At 55.2% G+C, this 13,220-nt stretch overlaps 1 protein-coding gene across 6 annotated transcripts in view; it reads left to right on the plus strand.

Moving 5' to 3' along the window:
• The first annotated feature begins 623 nt into the window (after positions 1-623).
• The window catches only part of LOC308563193 (tyrosine-protein phosphatase non-receptor type substrate 1-like), a 40,497-nt gene continuing 27,900 nt past the window's right edge, over positions 624-13,220 (plus strand). Inside the window, exons 1-2 of one of the 6 annotated variants that reach the window (XM_081150006.1) lie at positions 624-717; positions 1,490-1,574. In XM_081150006.1, coding sequence (XP_081006132.1) covers positions 1,499-1,574 — 76 coding nt within the window. In that variant the 5' untranslated portion in view covers positions 624-717; positions 1,490-1,498. Of the gene's footprint in view, positions 718-737; positions 840-1,125; positions 1,314-1,489; positions 1,575-13,220 lie in introns of those variants that run through there. The other 5 variants (XM_081150007.1, XM_081150008.1, XM_081150009.1 and 2 more) reach the window with 5 other exon arrangements.

Genomic DNA, 13,220 nt, shown 5'->3' on the forward strand with positions numbered 1-13,220 from the left:
GGGCGAGAGAAAGAAGGAAAGGGGGCGACAGAAAGAGGCAGGGACCTGTCGAGGCTCTGCTCTCCCGCTCCAAGCCTCTTGCCCCTGTTCCCCTTCTTTGCTGTCGTCCTGCTCACTCCCGGTCATTTTCCCGGCGCCCGGGGCTTCACGTCCCCTTTCCCCCCGACCCCGTCCGCCGCCCCGCCCGAGAGGCCCGGGCCGGGAGCGCGCCCCTCCCGGGGAGGCGGGCGCTGCCCCTCCCGCCCGGGCCGCAGCCCCGCCGGCCCCGCGCCCCCGCCGCGGGCGGCACGGGGTCCTCCCCACGCGCGCGGTTTCTGCGCCCTCGCTCGCTCCTTCCCTCCCTGCCCCCCACTCACTTCCTGCTTCCCCACCGAGGCGGGCGCGGGGAGTCGGGCGCCTCTGGCCCGAGCCTGCCCCCGGCCGGGGCCTTCCTCGCGGGCGCGGGGGCAGGCCGCTCGGGGAGGGGCGAGGACGGGCACCCGCGCGCCCTCCCCGCCACTCCCGCGTCGCCCCCGGCCGCCCCGCGCGGGGAAGCGGAGGCCGAGCGCGGCCGGAGCGGGGAGGCGGGCGCAACTCGCCGGGTCCACCTTAAGGGGACGATGCCGCCCGCGCGCCGCGCCGACCTTAGGAAAACAAGTTTGCGCTGAGCGCGCGGGGGACCGGGACCCGGCGGCCCGGCGGCGCCGCCACAGCCTTCCACCCCCGCCGGCCACGCAGGTCCGAGCCCGCGCGCGGTGGGGGCGGGGAGGGGGCGGCTCGGGGCCGCTGACCGCCGCGCGGGCTTCTGAACTGGCACATTGTTGGCGCCGGAGGCCGGTCTGGTCCCGAGCCCGAGCGGGGTGCGCCGGCGGCGGGGGCTGGCGGGCCGCCTCCCGGGGCTGCTGCCGGGCTCGGGCGGCGCTGGCCTCCGAGCCGGGCGCGCTGCTGGCGGGCGCCCGCCCGGAGGTGCCGGCGCGGCCGGAGCCCGCAGCCCCCGCGGGCGGGCGGGCGGGCGGGGGAGGGGGTCGTGGCGGGGGAGGGGGCCGCGGCCGGGACTGCGGCCCGGAGCGAGCGGAGCCGCGGGCGCGGCGAGAAGTGCGGGCGGGGCGGGGGCGGCGCGGGGGCGGCCGCGGAGCCGCGGGGACCCGGGCTCGCGGGGCTCCCGCCGGCGCCGTCCGGGGCTGCGCGCCGCCTCGCGCGCTCGGCTCGCCGCCCCTCCTCTCGCTTCCCCCCCTCGCCGCCCGAGTCTCGGGCTCTCCGCCCGGCTACCCCGGTCTGCGTCCCTCTCCGCCGCCTCTCTGGCCGCCCCGGGCGTGCTTTCTCGCGCGCCGGGGGTCCGTCAGCCTCTCGGTCTCCCCGGCGGGGGGCGGGGGGCTCCTAAGCCGCTCAGGCGCCCGTTCCGGGAGGGGGAGCCCGGCCGGGCGGGGAAGACGGGGGGGGAGGGGGTTAGTCATCCCCCGCGCCCGCCGCCCGAGCGCGCACTCACGCCGTCTCCCTCCTCGCTCCGCAGCCGCGGCCCATGGAGCCCGCCGGCCCGGCCCCCGGCCGCCTCGGGCCGCTGCTCTGCCTGCTGATCGCGTCCTGCACCTGGGCAGGTAAGCGCCCCCACCCCACCGCGGCTGTCCCCGGACTGCGGGCTCCGGCCTCGCAGACCGCCGCTGGAAGCCCCTGGGCTGTCAGCAGGAATAGGGGTAGAGATGCCTGTAACCAGGGTTACAGATTCGAAAACTGAGGCCAAGAGAGAGCCAGCGACTTGCCCAAGGTCACACAGCCAAGGATGGGACCCAGTCTCCCCCGCCTCCGACTGTGCGCCCCTGCGCCGGGCACTGGGACGTACCCAGACGAGTTGCTTCCCTGGCCCCTGCGCAGCCCGGAGGGGGAGGCAGGCTGTCAGCAGCTTTCCGAACAGGCACCCCTGGCTTCTCTAGAAGCTCTCTGTCTGGACTGATGCTTTCCACAGGTTTGATTTCGGGGTCTGAGAGAAGGAGGTGGGGGGCAGAGGTGTTCCAGGTACTGCCTGGGATGGAACAGAAACAAGCTGCTGCCATTAGGGAAGAGAGCATTCCTTCTGGTGCGCAGAGTAAAACAGTGGGGGGGGGGGGAGAAGGGTGAGCTGCTGCGATCAACAGATCCTAATATGAAAACACGGTGGATGTCCCTGTGGTTGCCAAAGCCTCCGGCTAGATGGCTGTTCTCCTTGCTGCTCCCCCCCCCCCCATTCCTCCTGCCTTCCCCTGGCTGCCCGGCAGCTCCCTGCAGCTGAGGGGCTCTGTGGGGCTATTACCTGTGGCTCTGAGCAGGTCTTTTTGTTGGCCTACATCAAACACCTGGCTGTCTCCAGCAGGCGGGCTCTGAAAGCTGGCATGTGTTCGCCAAGGGGTGAGGTCACCATTCAGGAGTCCTGCTTCTTAAAGGGGTTTTGCAAAACCATGGGTCTCCTGGGAGGGCATGGGGGACAGAGAAATGGCATTAAAGAGAGGGTTGGGGAGAAGAAATGAGAATCTTAATTTTTGGCTTCTTGAAGCTGTGTTGTTGGCAGAGGGGCCTCTGCACCTCCCTCCCTTGAGGAAAGAGGCAAAGATGAGCTCAGTATCCACCTCCCCCCTTTTGCATTTGCCTAGAGACTGGTAACCATCTGAAAGCAGTGAAAAAGGAAGAACTAGCAAAGAGTGGGTGGAGGGAGAAGTGGGGGTAAACAGCCTCTTCTCTCTGCCCTGCAATTTCCTCTGAACCCGGGGATCCACGCAGGCAGCCCCCCCCCCCCATTCTCGGGTCTTTCTGTTACAGTTGGGTACTTGCTGGGCAGAAGGAAGCACTGGAATATTTCATGTCTCTCTGGTGAGTGGCATCTCCGATCTGCTCCTTCCTGCCTGAGCCAGCCATGTATACCCTGCAAAGTCCCAGTCCCTGCCCTGCCATCCTTCCTGGCCTGGAAATGCATGAGCATCTCTCACAAGTGCTTAATTTTCCTAAAGCAGGGAATTGGACCCAAGTTAATTTCTAAGTATCTGTTTCAGACCCTTCTCCAACCAGGACCCTGTGGTTCAGTTTCTGGCAAATGAGCGGTAACGCTGGTTAACAAGTGTTCAGATGGACAGCCTGCCTTTCCCAGGGCCCTGGTTGGGAATACCACCACCCTTCTTGTGAGAGAATCTCTCCCTTTTGTCTATAAAAACAATCTATAAAATGGTAAAGATTAGGCCATAAAACTTCCGTTCCAATCCATTCAGCATCAATAGCCTGAAAAAGTGGGAGCAGCAGAGGGGCCAAGATTAACTTTGAAATAAATAAATCTTAGGAGGTGAGAATAAATTCCTTGTCTGAGGGTGGTGGGGAAGGGATGGAGGTGTCACTGTCATAGCTGAAGCCTCCCAGCATCCTTCACTCTATGTTCTACAGGGTCCTGGTCAGATTCTGGGCCCTGGCCTGGAATTCATCTGGTTTGACTGAAGGATGGGCCTTCAGGCACCTCCCTCAGTTGATCTAAGCATGGAATACGACAAAGCAGAGCAGAGGCAGGACAGAAGGGCAGGGAAGTACAAGGAGGCAGTCGTGCAATTTTCTAAGAAAATGGATTTGTTTGAGTGAGAAACTCAAATGTCAGGCTTAGGAAGGCGGCTCTGGATTGAATGACTCCTAGTGTCTCAGGCAGAACTGTCAGCCTGGGAGGTGTCACATGATTCCGTGGCTTCACATGATCACTGTTTAGAGGGGGCTCGTCATGGGAATTATCTTGTTTTGGGGGAGGCAGGGGAAGAAGTTTCTAAAGATTGCTTTCAGCACAAATGCTGCCAAAGGGAAATTCTATAAAGATGCCAGTGAAGTCACCAACCTGTGATCTTAGAGCCAACGTGAGGCTTGTTTCTTAAAACAACTTCCCAAGGGAGATTCTGAGTCTGGAAGAAGGGCAGGTGACAGGGGCTTGGGGACACCTGGGCAGCTTGATTTTATAGCAGCAGTAGCAGCAGCACATGACACTGAACCTTCTGGCTCCTGTCTTGGCCCCACCTAGGTATTGGGACGTCCCCTACTAGGCTGACCTCAAATGAGCTGGCATTCACTCCCGGCACTGGCTTGGAGAAGGCAAGGCCAAGTTGGGGTTCAGGCTTTGGGGGACAGCTGGGCCCTCTGGTGAAGCTCTGACCTTTTGGTAGAGGGAGGCATGCTGATGGCTCCTCTGTACTTCCCTAAGTGGTGAAATTAATCTCACTTCCTCTTTCACAAGAAGAGAAGGGCGGGGGGCTTTAGCCCTGTTGAGCTCAGGCTATTGGAAGGTCCTTAAAGTCGAGTGTTCTTTGAGTAACTTCTGCCCATTAGTTATTCCTTTACAAACCCCATGAGATTCAGGGTGTGATTCATTCCTTGATCTGCAGTCACTCAGCATGTATGACGTCCTAATGTGAACCATGTGTTGAGAGAAGCAAGGAGACCCAGTCTTCTTTGAATGTTAACTGTATTCCAGGCTGTGTGCCTACTACCTATCTGCGTAATCTCATCAGTCAGCAAAGACTGATTTAGCTGTTATTCCCATTTTGCAGATAAGGAAAATAGAGTCCCAAACTGGAAAAGTTCACTACTTTAATCAGGATTACTTAGTCCAAGCTGGAGGGAGCGAGAGAAGCCCCCTCCCAGCTTCGATGGAAGTTGGTAGAAAGGTTCGTTCTGGGGCAGAAGTTTTTAACTGAGTCACAGCCGTTTCTCTGAAAATACACTGAGGATGGAAACACTGGCAGCCCCTTGGCCCTCACAAATGACAACTCATCAGAGAGATGTGACTCCTGTCAGAGCCCCCCATCTGGGCTGCTGAGCTCTGGAGCCCCCAGAGCTGGAATATTTCTTCTTCCATCTATCTTCCTGGTGCCCTTTGCAGCAGATGGAGAGGGGGTGTGTGAGAGGAAGGCAGTCTAAAAGTGTTGTGCGGATCCCACACTCGCTCGCTGCTTCCAATGGCTCCGTGTGACAGGTTATTTTTTTATTTGTAGTCTTGGACTGACGGAAGGTCCCCCCACCCCCCTCTTTTTAAATGTGCTCAGATTTCTGGCCTGTCAACACAACTCAGATCATGCCACTCCCCTGCTCTAAACTGTTGAGTGAGTCCAAATTTTCTTTAAAAGAAAAAAAAAAAATTGCACCAGGGCCTCCGTCCCATGACAGGCCTTATTTCTCAGCCACATGTTTTCCAAAGAGCTGACCTGCTGAGATGCTACAAGGTAACCAGGCTTCCTCTCTGCGGGCCTAAGCTTTCCTGGCTACTCAATACCTTAGCACCCAAAAGACCTGAGATGTCCCACACCTGGAGAATCCCCATTCAGACCCTATTTACTTTGCTGTTCCCCAAACATATGAACAAGAGGCATTTGGTTTGTATAACGCTCACTAACTAGGCCTAACCCATTTTGGTGAGTGCTCTTGTACAAATCCATGCCCTTAGCTCAACTCTCTCAAATGTTCCTTTGCTTATACTGTTCCTGCCATCAGAGATGCCCTTCCCTGCATCTCCTTATCTCCATATGTCCAATCCCTACCCCTCTTTCACAGTTCACTTGTGCTGCCTCGTGCTCTAAGGGATCTCTTCCTCCTCTGGACCCTCTCCCAGCATTTTATCAACACCGCCTGAGGCTCTGCATTGCCTTCTCCTTGTTTCGTCTCCCTGTGCGTGCATGTTTAGCTCCAGCACCTGGTTGGCGTGGCAGTCCTGCAGTTGTGATCATTTAGCCTCTCCATGCAGAGACACAGCTAGCCTAGTGCTGAGTCACAGGCTCGGAGCCAGACCCCTGGGGTGAATCCAGCAAAACCATCTGCTTGGACAACTTACTGAACTCTGCGTCTTGGTTTCCTCATCTGTAAAACAGAAATGCCATCAACAGCTCTGTTTCCAGGACTAAGTCAATTGCTGCATGTGCAGTGCTGAAGCCATGCCTGACACGTAGTGAAGTGCTCAGCACATACTAGCCAGTGTTGTAATCATCAGTTTTGTTGTGCTTGGGTTTCCTCATGCACGAAAGCAGGGCATACTCTTGTGAAGCACCTAGCACGGCTCCTCGCACAGAGTGGGTACTCGCAGAACAACAGAGCTGATAGGGGAGGGAACGTCTTCAGCCTGAGGTTTTTAGCTTTTATGCCTGTGGGGGATGGACAAGTTGAGCAGAAACCCAAGCTGTGTGATTTAATTGTCTGGTGGTAGGACTGAGCGCTGTGGGCACAGCTTGCCTCTAGGTGTCTCTGCCCCTATCCACAGGTCTGGAATTGTGGGTTCCCAGACGCAGAAAACCGGAGGGGGCCCAAGAGAGCTGTCAGTCCTCTGATCCAGCACCTCGCAGTGCAGCCTAGAACACTGCAGCAGAGAGAGGAAGGGACTGGAGGCTCACCCAGCAGATCCATGGCAGGGCATGGGTGGGACGCCAAGCCAAGCCCCCTGTCATTCAGGCCAAGGCTTTTTAGAGCTTGGATGTGCTGGAACTTTCCATCCTTAAAGCTAGAAATCTGACAAGATCCTGAATTCCATGGAAAAATACTAAAGTAAAAATAATGGTAGTCATCTTTTCTGACCACTTACTGGGCTCAGCACTTGCTGGGTATGATCCCAGTGGTACAGCACCCTGGGTAGTATGCGCAGTGACCATCAGATCTATTTGAACAATGAGGAAATGACGCTGAGAGAGGTGGAGTGACTTTACCAAGGCCACAACAGTAAGTCGCAGAGTCGGGATGGTGACCCAGATCAAGCCCATGTGGTTAACTGGACAGCGCTTAACCCTGCTTGGCCAGTAGAGGAACTGAGGCCCAGGCCTGCCAGCATCTTGCTTTCTTGGCACTCCTTTCATGTCAATCAGTGTATCCTCCCGGAGGCGGCAGGTGTTCCCAAGATGTGTTTCCGCCCCATACTGGAGAAGGAAGCATCTATTTTCACAGCCGAAACTGCTTTCCTGTTAACTTGGGCGTTCCTGGGCAGGTCTTCTGTTGGAGCCCTCCGCAAGATGAGTTTTCCCTGCCAGGTGTCCTGCCAGGCCTTCAGTCGGGAGAGATGCAAAACAGCTAAAGTGAAGTTGGAAATTACAGAGAATTGGATCTTTGTGTCTGTAAGATTTCCTGGCACATCCATTTGGGGGCGCAGGGCGTTAGATGGCTGCAGATTAGCTCTAGGAGCTGAAGGCAATCAGGTGGCCGATCAGGATCAGGAGGGAGATTGGAAGGGGCGAGTGAGCAATGAGCTTCCAGCCGGTGGGACGGCTGGAGAGGGTAGGTGCCTGTGCCAGCGCCTCTGTGGCCCCACTCTTCAAGGGAAGCTCATGGTAACATGAGCTGAGCCTTGAATCCGTGTTTTCTCTTCCTCCTCTTTTTATTTTGAAATTTTCAAATATGAACAAAATGAGAAGGAATGGTGCAGGGAACCCCAGCTTCAAAACTGCTCTGCCATTGTTTTACCTGCTCTCACCTTGCAGGGGGTGGGGTGGGCGAATATTATAAAGCAAAGGCTAGAGATTGGGGATCATTTCATCCATGAATACTTTGATGTGCACCATTGTCTGATCCTCAAAATGAGCCCAGAAGCATGGAGTTCTTCATCCCCATTTTACAAATAAGGGTACTGAGGCTCCCCAAAGCCAAGCTGGGCTCTTCCTAAGGCCACATAGCCAGTGAGAGTTAGAGCCGGCTCCAGGTTTACTCTTAACCACTTTGCTGTCCTTATGGTTATTATAAATATTTATTCAAAAAATTTTCTGAGCATCTACTATGTTCCAGGGGTGGCTGTAGGTGCTGGGGATGCAACTGTGGACCAGACAGACAAAAGCACCTGCTCTCATGGAGCTGACATTCCAATGAGGAAATAAAAATAGACCCAAATTAACATTACATCAGGAGAGACTAGTGCCATGAAGATAGCTAAAGCAGGACAAGGCAATGGAAGGTTGAGTGGGGACAGAGGCAGGGCCTCTCTGAGGAACAGAGGCCTGAATTAAACAGCGGGAGCAGCCGTGGGGATATCAGGAGAGGAGCACTCCACACTGAAGGAATAGCAAGTGCAAAGGTCCTGAGGCTGGAATGAGCTTGCTATGTTCCAGGAATGGAAAGGAGGCCAGGAAGGCTGGAGTGAAGGGAGATGGGGTGGAGGAGTTAGGAGAGGTCAGGGCCAGACCAAGTGGTTCATTGAGTACCTGACATTGAACATGTCAGACCATGTGAAAGGATAATTACTCTGTAGATTATCTCACTTAGTTCTCACCACAGTTTTGTGAGGTGGGAACTATTATACCCACTGGACAGATGAAAATGAGACTCAGAGAGGTGAAGTGACTTGCCCAAGGTAATACAGCTTGCAAATGCAGAGCTAGGATTTGAGCCCAGGCCCCTAAATACTGCAGCGTCCTCATCGTTGCTTTCCTGCTTCCACTCTGGCCCCTTCAGTGAATCAGATCCTCTTTGTTCCTGCTCCAAACTTTTCAGTGGTTCCCACTGCCCTTAGAATAAAATCAAACTCCTTACTCATGAGGCAGGGCATTTCCTGGACCCCATCTATCTATCCAGCCTCATCTCATACGAGACTCTCCTTCTTTCATGGGTCGTAGCCACAGCAGCCTTCTTTCTGGTCTTCATATGCACCAACTTCTTTCCTACCTCAGGGACTTTGCACTTGCTGTTCTCACCTCCTGTAATACCTTCCCTGGCCTTTGCTTCCTTTGGGTTCCAGGTGCAGTCTCATCTCCTCAGAGATGCCACCCCAATCTAAAAAAGGTTCCCCCTTATTCACTGTCATGGCACCCAAGTTTGTTTCCTAGCACTCCTTGCTGTTTCTGTCTTGTTTCATTACTTCAGTCCTGCCTCCCCCAGTAGGATATAAGCTGCGTGAGAGTAGGGACTGTGTCTGTCTTGTTCGCAGTTAAGTCTCCGGGAACTTAGCACAGGGCTTGGCAACAATGGGTGGGTTAATACACATTGGTTGAATGAGGGAAATAAGTGGGTACTAAGATCCTCATTTTAAGGAGGAAGCTTGGAGCCATAGGTCACATAGGCAGTTACCCTGGTCCAAAGGCAGAGTGGTGCCCTACCTACTACATAGTCCCTCTGTGGCCAGGGCCAGGAGCACACCGCAGATCCCTGCCCATTGTGCTGACATCGCGCAGGATCCCTAAAATATCAGGGAGTACAAAAATATCAGTGTCAGCTGGGGTGGGAAGTGTTGGCCGAGAAACCCCAGAATTTGTACTTAAGATGCTGGCTACGCAAAACGCTTGCCCCAGTGCGGACACCATGACAGAATGAGCAGGCAAACCGTGAAGCATGATCGTCAGCGCCGCACTCAGCCAGGGTTTGCTTTGTTGGGCCCACTCGGGCTCCCTTCTCCCAAAGGGTCCTTCATTGCATGAGACCATCTGGTGCTGCGGGTGAAGACACAGGTAGAGTCAGATCGTGACCTTGGCCAAGTGGCTGTGCCTACCTGAGCCTCGGTCTTGTCCTCTGTGAAATGAGGGTAGTGACAGCCCTGTCTCGCTGGGTCCCATGGAGGTTTGGTGAGGCCTGTCGTGCTCCTGGCAATGTCGGTGTTTGGTGCTTGTTACCCATTATTACTATTACTGTTATTGTTGTGTGATCATCATTTCAAGGTTTGGGGCTTGAAAGAACAGGTGGAGACCCCACTCTACCGCTTACCAGCCAGGAGACCTGAAACATGCTGCCCCTCTGGGGCTCAGTTTCCCCTTCTGTGCAGCTGAGGCTCAGCTTGGCTGTTCGGCAAGTCCCTTCCAGCCCTGATGCTCCAGCCTGAGTACCCATCTGTCCTTGATCTTGGTGACACCCAGAGCCCTTCCCTAACAGGGCAGGCGGTGAAACGGGCATACGCTTTGGGTCACACACTGGAATATGGATCCAGCATGTGCTACCTCCTGGCTCTGTGCTCTGGGGCAAGCATGTTGCCCGCTCCGAGCCTCAGTTCTCCATCTGTGAAATGGAAGCACTACCACTGTCTCCTCTCACATAGGGAATATTGAGGGTTAAGGGACTTAAGAGCTGTGGAAAGTGCTTTCGTGAGCTGCAGAAAGCGCTATAAAAGGCATCAGTGAATAGTGTCAGCTTGGGGAAAAAACCTCATCCGGAGACTGTCTGCTGCAGGCAGCAGAGTGCTGAAACCTTGGCGAATGCCGTTTAATAAATGCGTGCCGCTTTTAAGGGGGCCTTTATCTCGGTTGGAAGATGTGTGCACGTCCTTGGCAGCCTGAGATTCCAAGAGCCTGAGCTAGAGGGGACCCGGTCTCCAGGAGAAGTGATTGTACACAAGCTTCGATGGCAGACAATGGCTGTGTTTGATTGAGCCCTGTCTCTGCCCCTTCCCTGCCTCTCAGGGTCTCAGCTTCCTCACCTGTAGGAAGGGGACGTCGACAATAGCACTCGCCTCACTAGGCTGTCGTGACAGTTAAATGAGGGCTTCCCATTATCTGGCCTCATCCAAATGTGCCCGTGAGAGCGTGGCTGGCAGCACTGGAGCCTGTCCTGGAGGAGCAGCTGGGCCTGGAGGTTGGAAGGACACCACCTGGGTTCTCAGCTTCTCCAGGCCTCAGTTTCTCCCTCTGCAAAAGGGAAGTGGGAAGAAGGTGCTTAGGTTGTCGAGGCACTAAGTGCAGTGAATAGTGGGTGCTGATGTCCTGCAGGCTGTCCCAGCCTCATCTCGTTCCCAGGCCTGGTAAACACAAAGGGCATTTACAGCACACACATACTGATAGCTGTTCCTTCCTGCTTTGCAAACAGGGCCACGCTGCAAGCATTTCTTATCACCTCCAGGTCTAGTCTAAACCCAGCGAACACTCACCAGGGCCTCTGGCCCTCCCTGCCTCCTGGCCCCCTTGCCAACAGCCTGCTCTCAAGTCTTGCTCTCAGGGGTCTTGTGTATATACTGGGGCAGAACTGGTGTTGCCTCAGAGTGAATCCTGCTTCTAACACTTAAGGCTGTGACCATGTGCCATCCCCTTCATCCTGAAATATCTGAGGCATGGGAGCAGCTGCCCGGCATTGAGGGCTTCCTCTGCCAGGCACAGCGCTGAGATATTTACCTTCGTTTCATCCTAAAACAGCCCTGGTGTTGCTACTAATATTATTATTATCAACATCAGTACCCTCATCCCAGTCTGCAGATGAGAAACCAGAGGTCCAGCAGGGTTAAGACACTTCCTAAAGTCTTAAATGGCAGAGTTGGAATCCAAACCAAAACTTGCATTCAACCAATGCCAGGCTCTGGTGTAAAGCTGGAGGGTACTGCAGGGAACAAAACTAAATCCTTACTCTCAAAGGGCTTATCAGTAAGCCTAGGGGAGGGAGATGGACACTAAAGAAATTAAATACATAATAAGTTGGGTGGTGGGTGATAATGAGAAAAATAAAGCAGAGCAGAATCGTTGAGGGGAGTAATATTTTATACAGGGTGGCCAGGGATAACCTCTCAGGCCTGAAGGAAGTGAGGGAGCCAGCATGTACATACATAGGGGATGAGAGTGCCAGGCAGAGGCGATGGCAAGTGCGAAGGCCCTGAGGCGAGTGGAGAATTTGGCATGACTGAGAGCAAGGCTGTAGGGTCCTGGGTGCCACCAGAAGGATTCTGGGTCTCACTCTGAGTGCAATGGGGCCTGCAGGAGGGTTTTGAGCAAAGGAAGGATGTTACCTGGCTTAGGTTTCGGAGGCTTCTCTGACTGCTGGAGGAGTGTGTGTTGGAGAGAGGTGTAGAGGCGGGGAGGCCAGTTTAGAAACAGAAACAAAGATCCACATGTGGAATGGTAGTGCAAGAGAGGTGGTAAGAAGAGACCAGAGTCTGACCAAATCTTGGAAGTTGAGCTGGCAGGATCTGCTAACATGTGGGACGTGCAGGAGAGAGGGGAGGGGAGAAATGTCCAGGTCTCAGTCCTGCTCTCCTCCTGATCACTGACCATCTAACCTTAGGGGGAGAGGTGGTGGTGTTCCCTTGTTCACATGTGAGAAAGTGGAGACTCAGAGAAAAGTGACCCCACTAGAGATGAGACTTACTGGTCTCTGGCCCCAGAGCCTGAGCTTTAGACTGTGTTGGCACCTTAAGAGTTTACCTGCTACATGGAGGGCTGATCAGGGTCTACTCTTTCCCTGCAAGGATATGGCACAATGCCCAGTTCCCCAAGTTGCCTGCAGTAGGGGTAGAGGAGAGAGTACGCTGGGCCTGCCCCCACCTTATTTACAAGGCCACATGTGTCCCCATTTTTGCTGGCTCCAATGCAGGCGGATGCTTCTACAACACCTGGAGTGTCTCTGCACAATGGGTTTATTGTAGCAGTTGTAGCAATGGACTGCTCCCAGTGGTGGCCTGTTGTTCAGATGGCAACTGAAGCCACCTTTCAGGGTGTCAGGTTAGCCCAGTGCCAGGCTGGCCCTGTCCCAGATTGCTCAACAGCCAACAAGCATGTCCCAAGGACTCTGCCTGGTCCCTGGATGTCCGAGCCTTTTTCTCCCCTCTGTATCTTTGCTCGTGGTTCCTCTCTCCTGGAATGCCTTCTCTTCTCCCTAGCTTCTGTCAGTCTTCAGGGACCACCACCTCTAGGAAGTCATCCCAGATACCACCTCTTTTCCAAGACCCCATCCCCAGGCCTCTTCTTGCTCATTGATCATCCTGCACGTGGTTATTGACCATCTCCAGGGCTCTGCCCCACAAGGGCAGGGACCTGTCTTACCCAGCTGTGTCCTGTGGCATCTAGGACAGGGACTGGCAGCAGAGTGAGCTTTGAGAGGGCATGAATGAATCAGTCTGAGTCCAGAGAAAAATCAATGCCTAGCTACAGCTGTCGGAGCCCTGGTAAACCTGCTTTGGATCCTGAGCTCCCTTGGGAACTGCAGAGTCCACACGGCCATCTCCCCCCTATAACCCCCCTCCGTGAACCAGCCCAGAGACTATCTGCTCCCTGCCCAGAGTCATGGGTTCCAGCAGGGCAGTTCCAGGCTGGCCTCTTCACAGCTGTGCCTTGTGGCCACACATAATAGTAGGTGTCAGTAAAGGTTTAAGCCTCCTCTTACGGGCAGGACCTGTGCCAGGTGCTGCGCAGGGCCTTGCCCACCAGATAAACTTGAGGAAAGCGTCTCTCCCACCCTCCTTCTCTCTGTACTTGTGCGTGGAAACTCACCATGCCAGGCACTTCCACAGCTGGGCACGTGGACACACAGGGTATACAGACAGTGGGCCCCACGCATGCTGTCGTCCTTGCTCCCAGCACTGTGTCAGCACACACCTCTCACAC

Source organism: Miniopterus schreibersii (genome assembly GCF_964146895.1).
Source record: "Miniopterus schreibersii genome assembly, chromosome: 10".
Taxonomy (NCBI): Eukaryota; Metazoa; Chordata; class Mammalia; order Chiroptera; family Miniopteridae; genus Miniopterus; species Miniopterus schreibersii.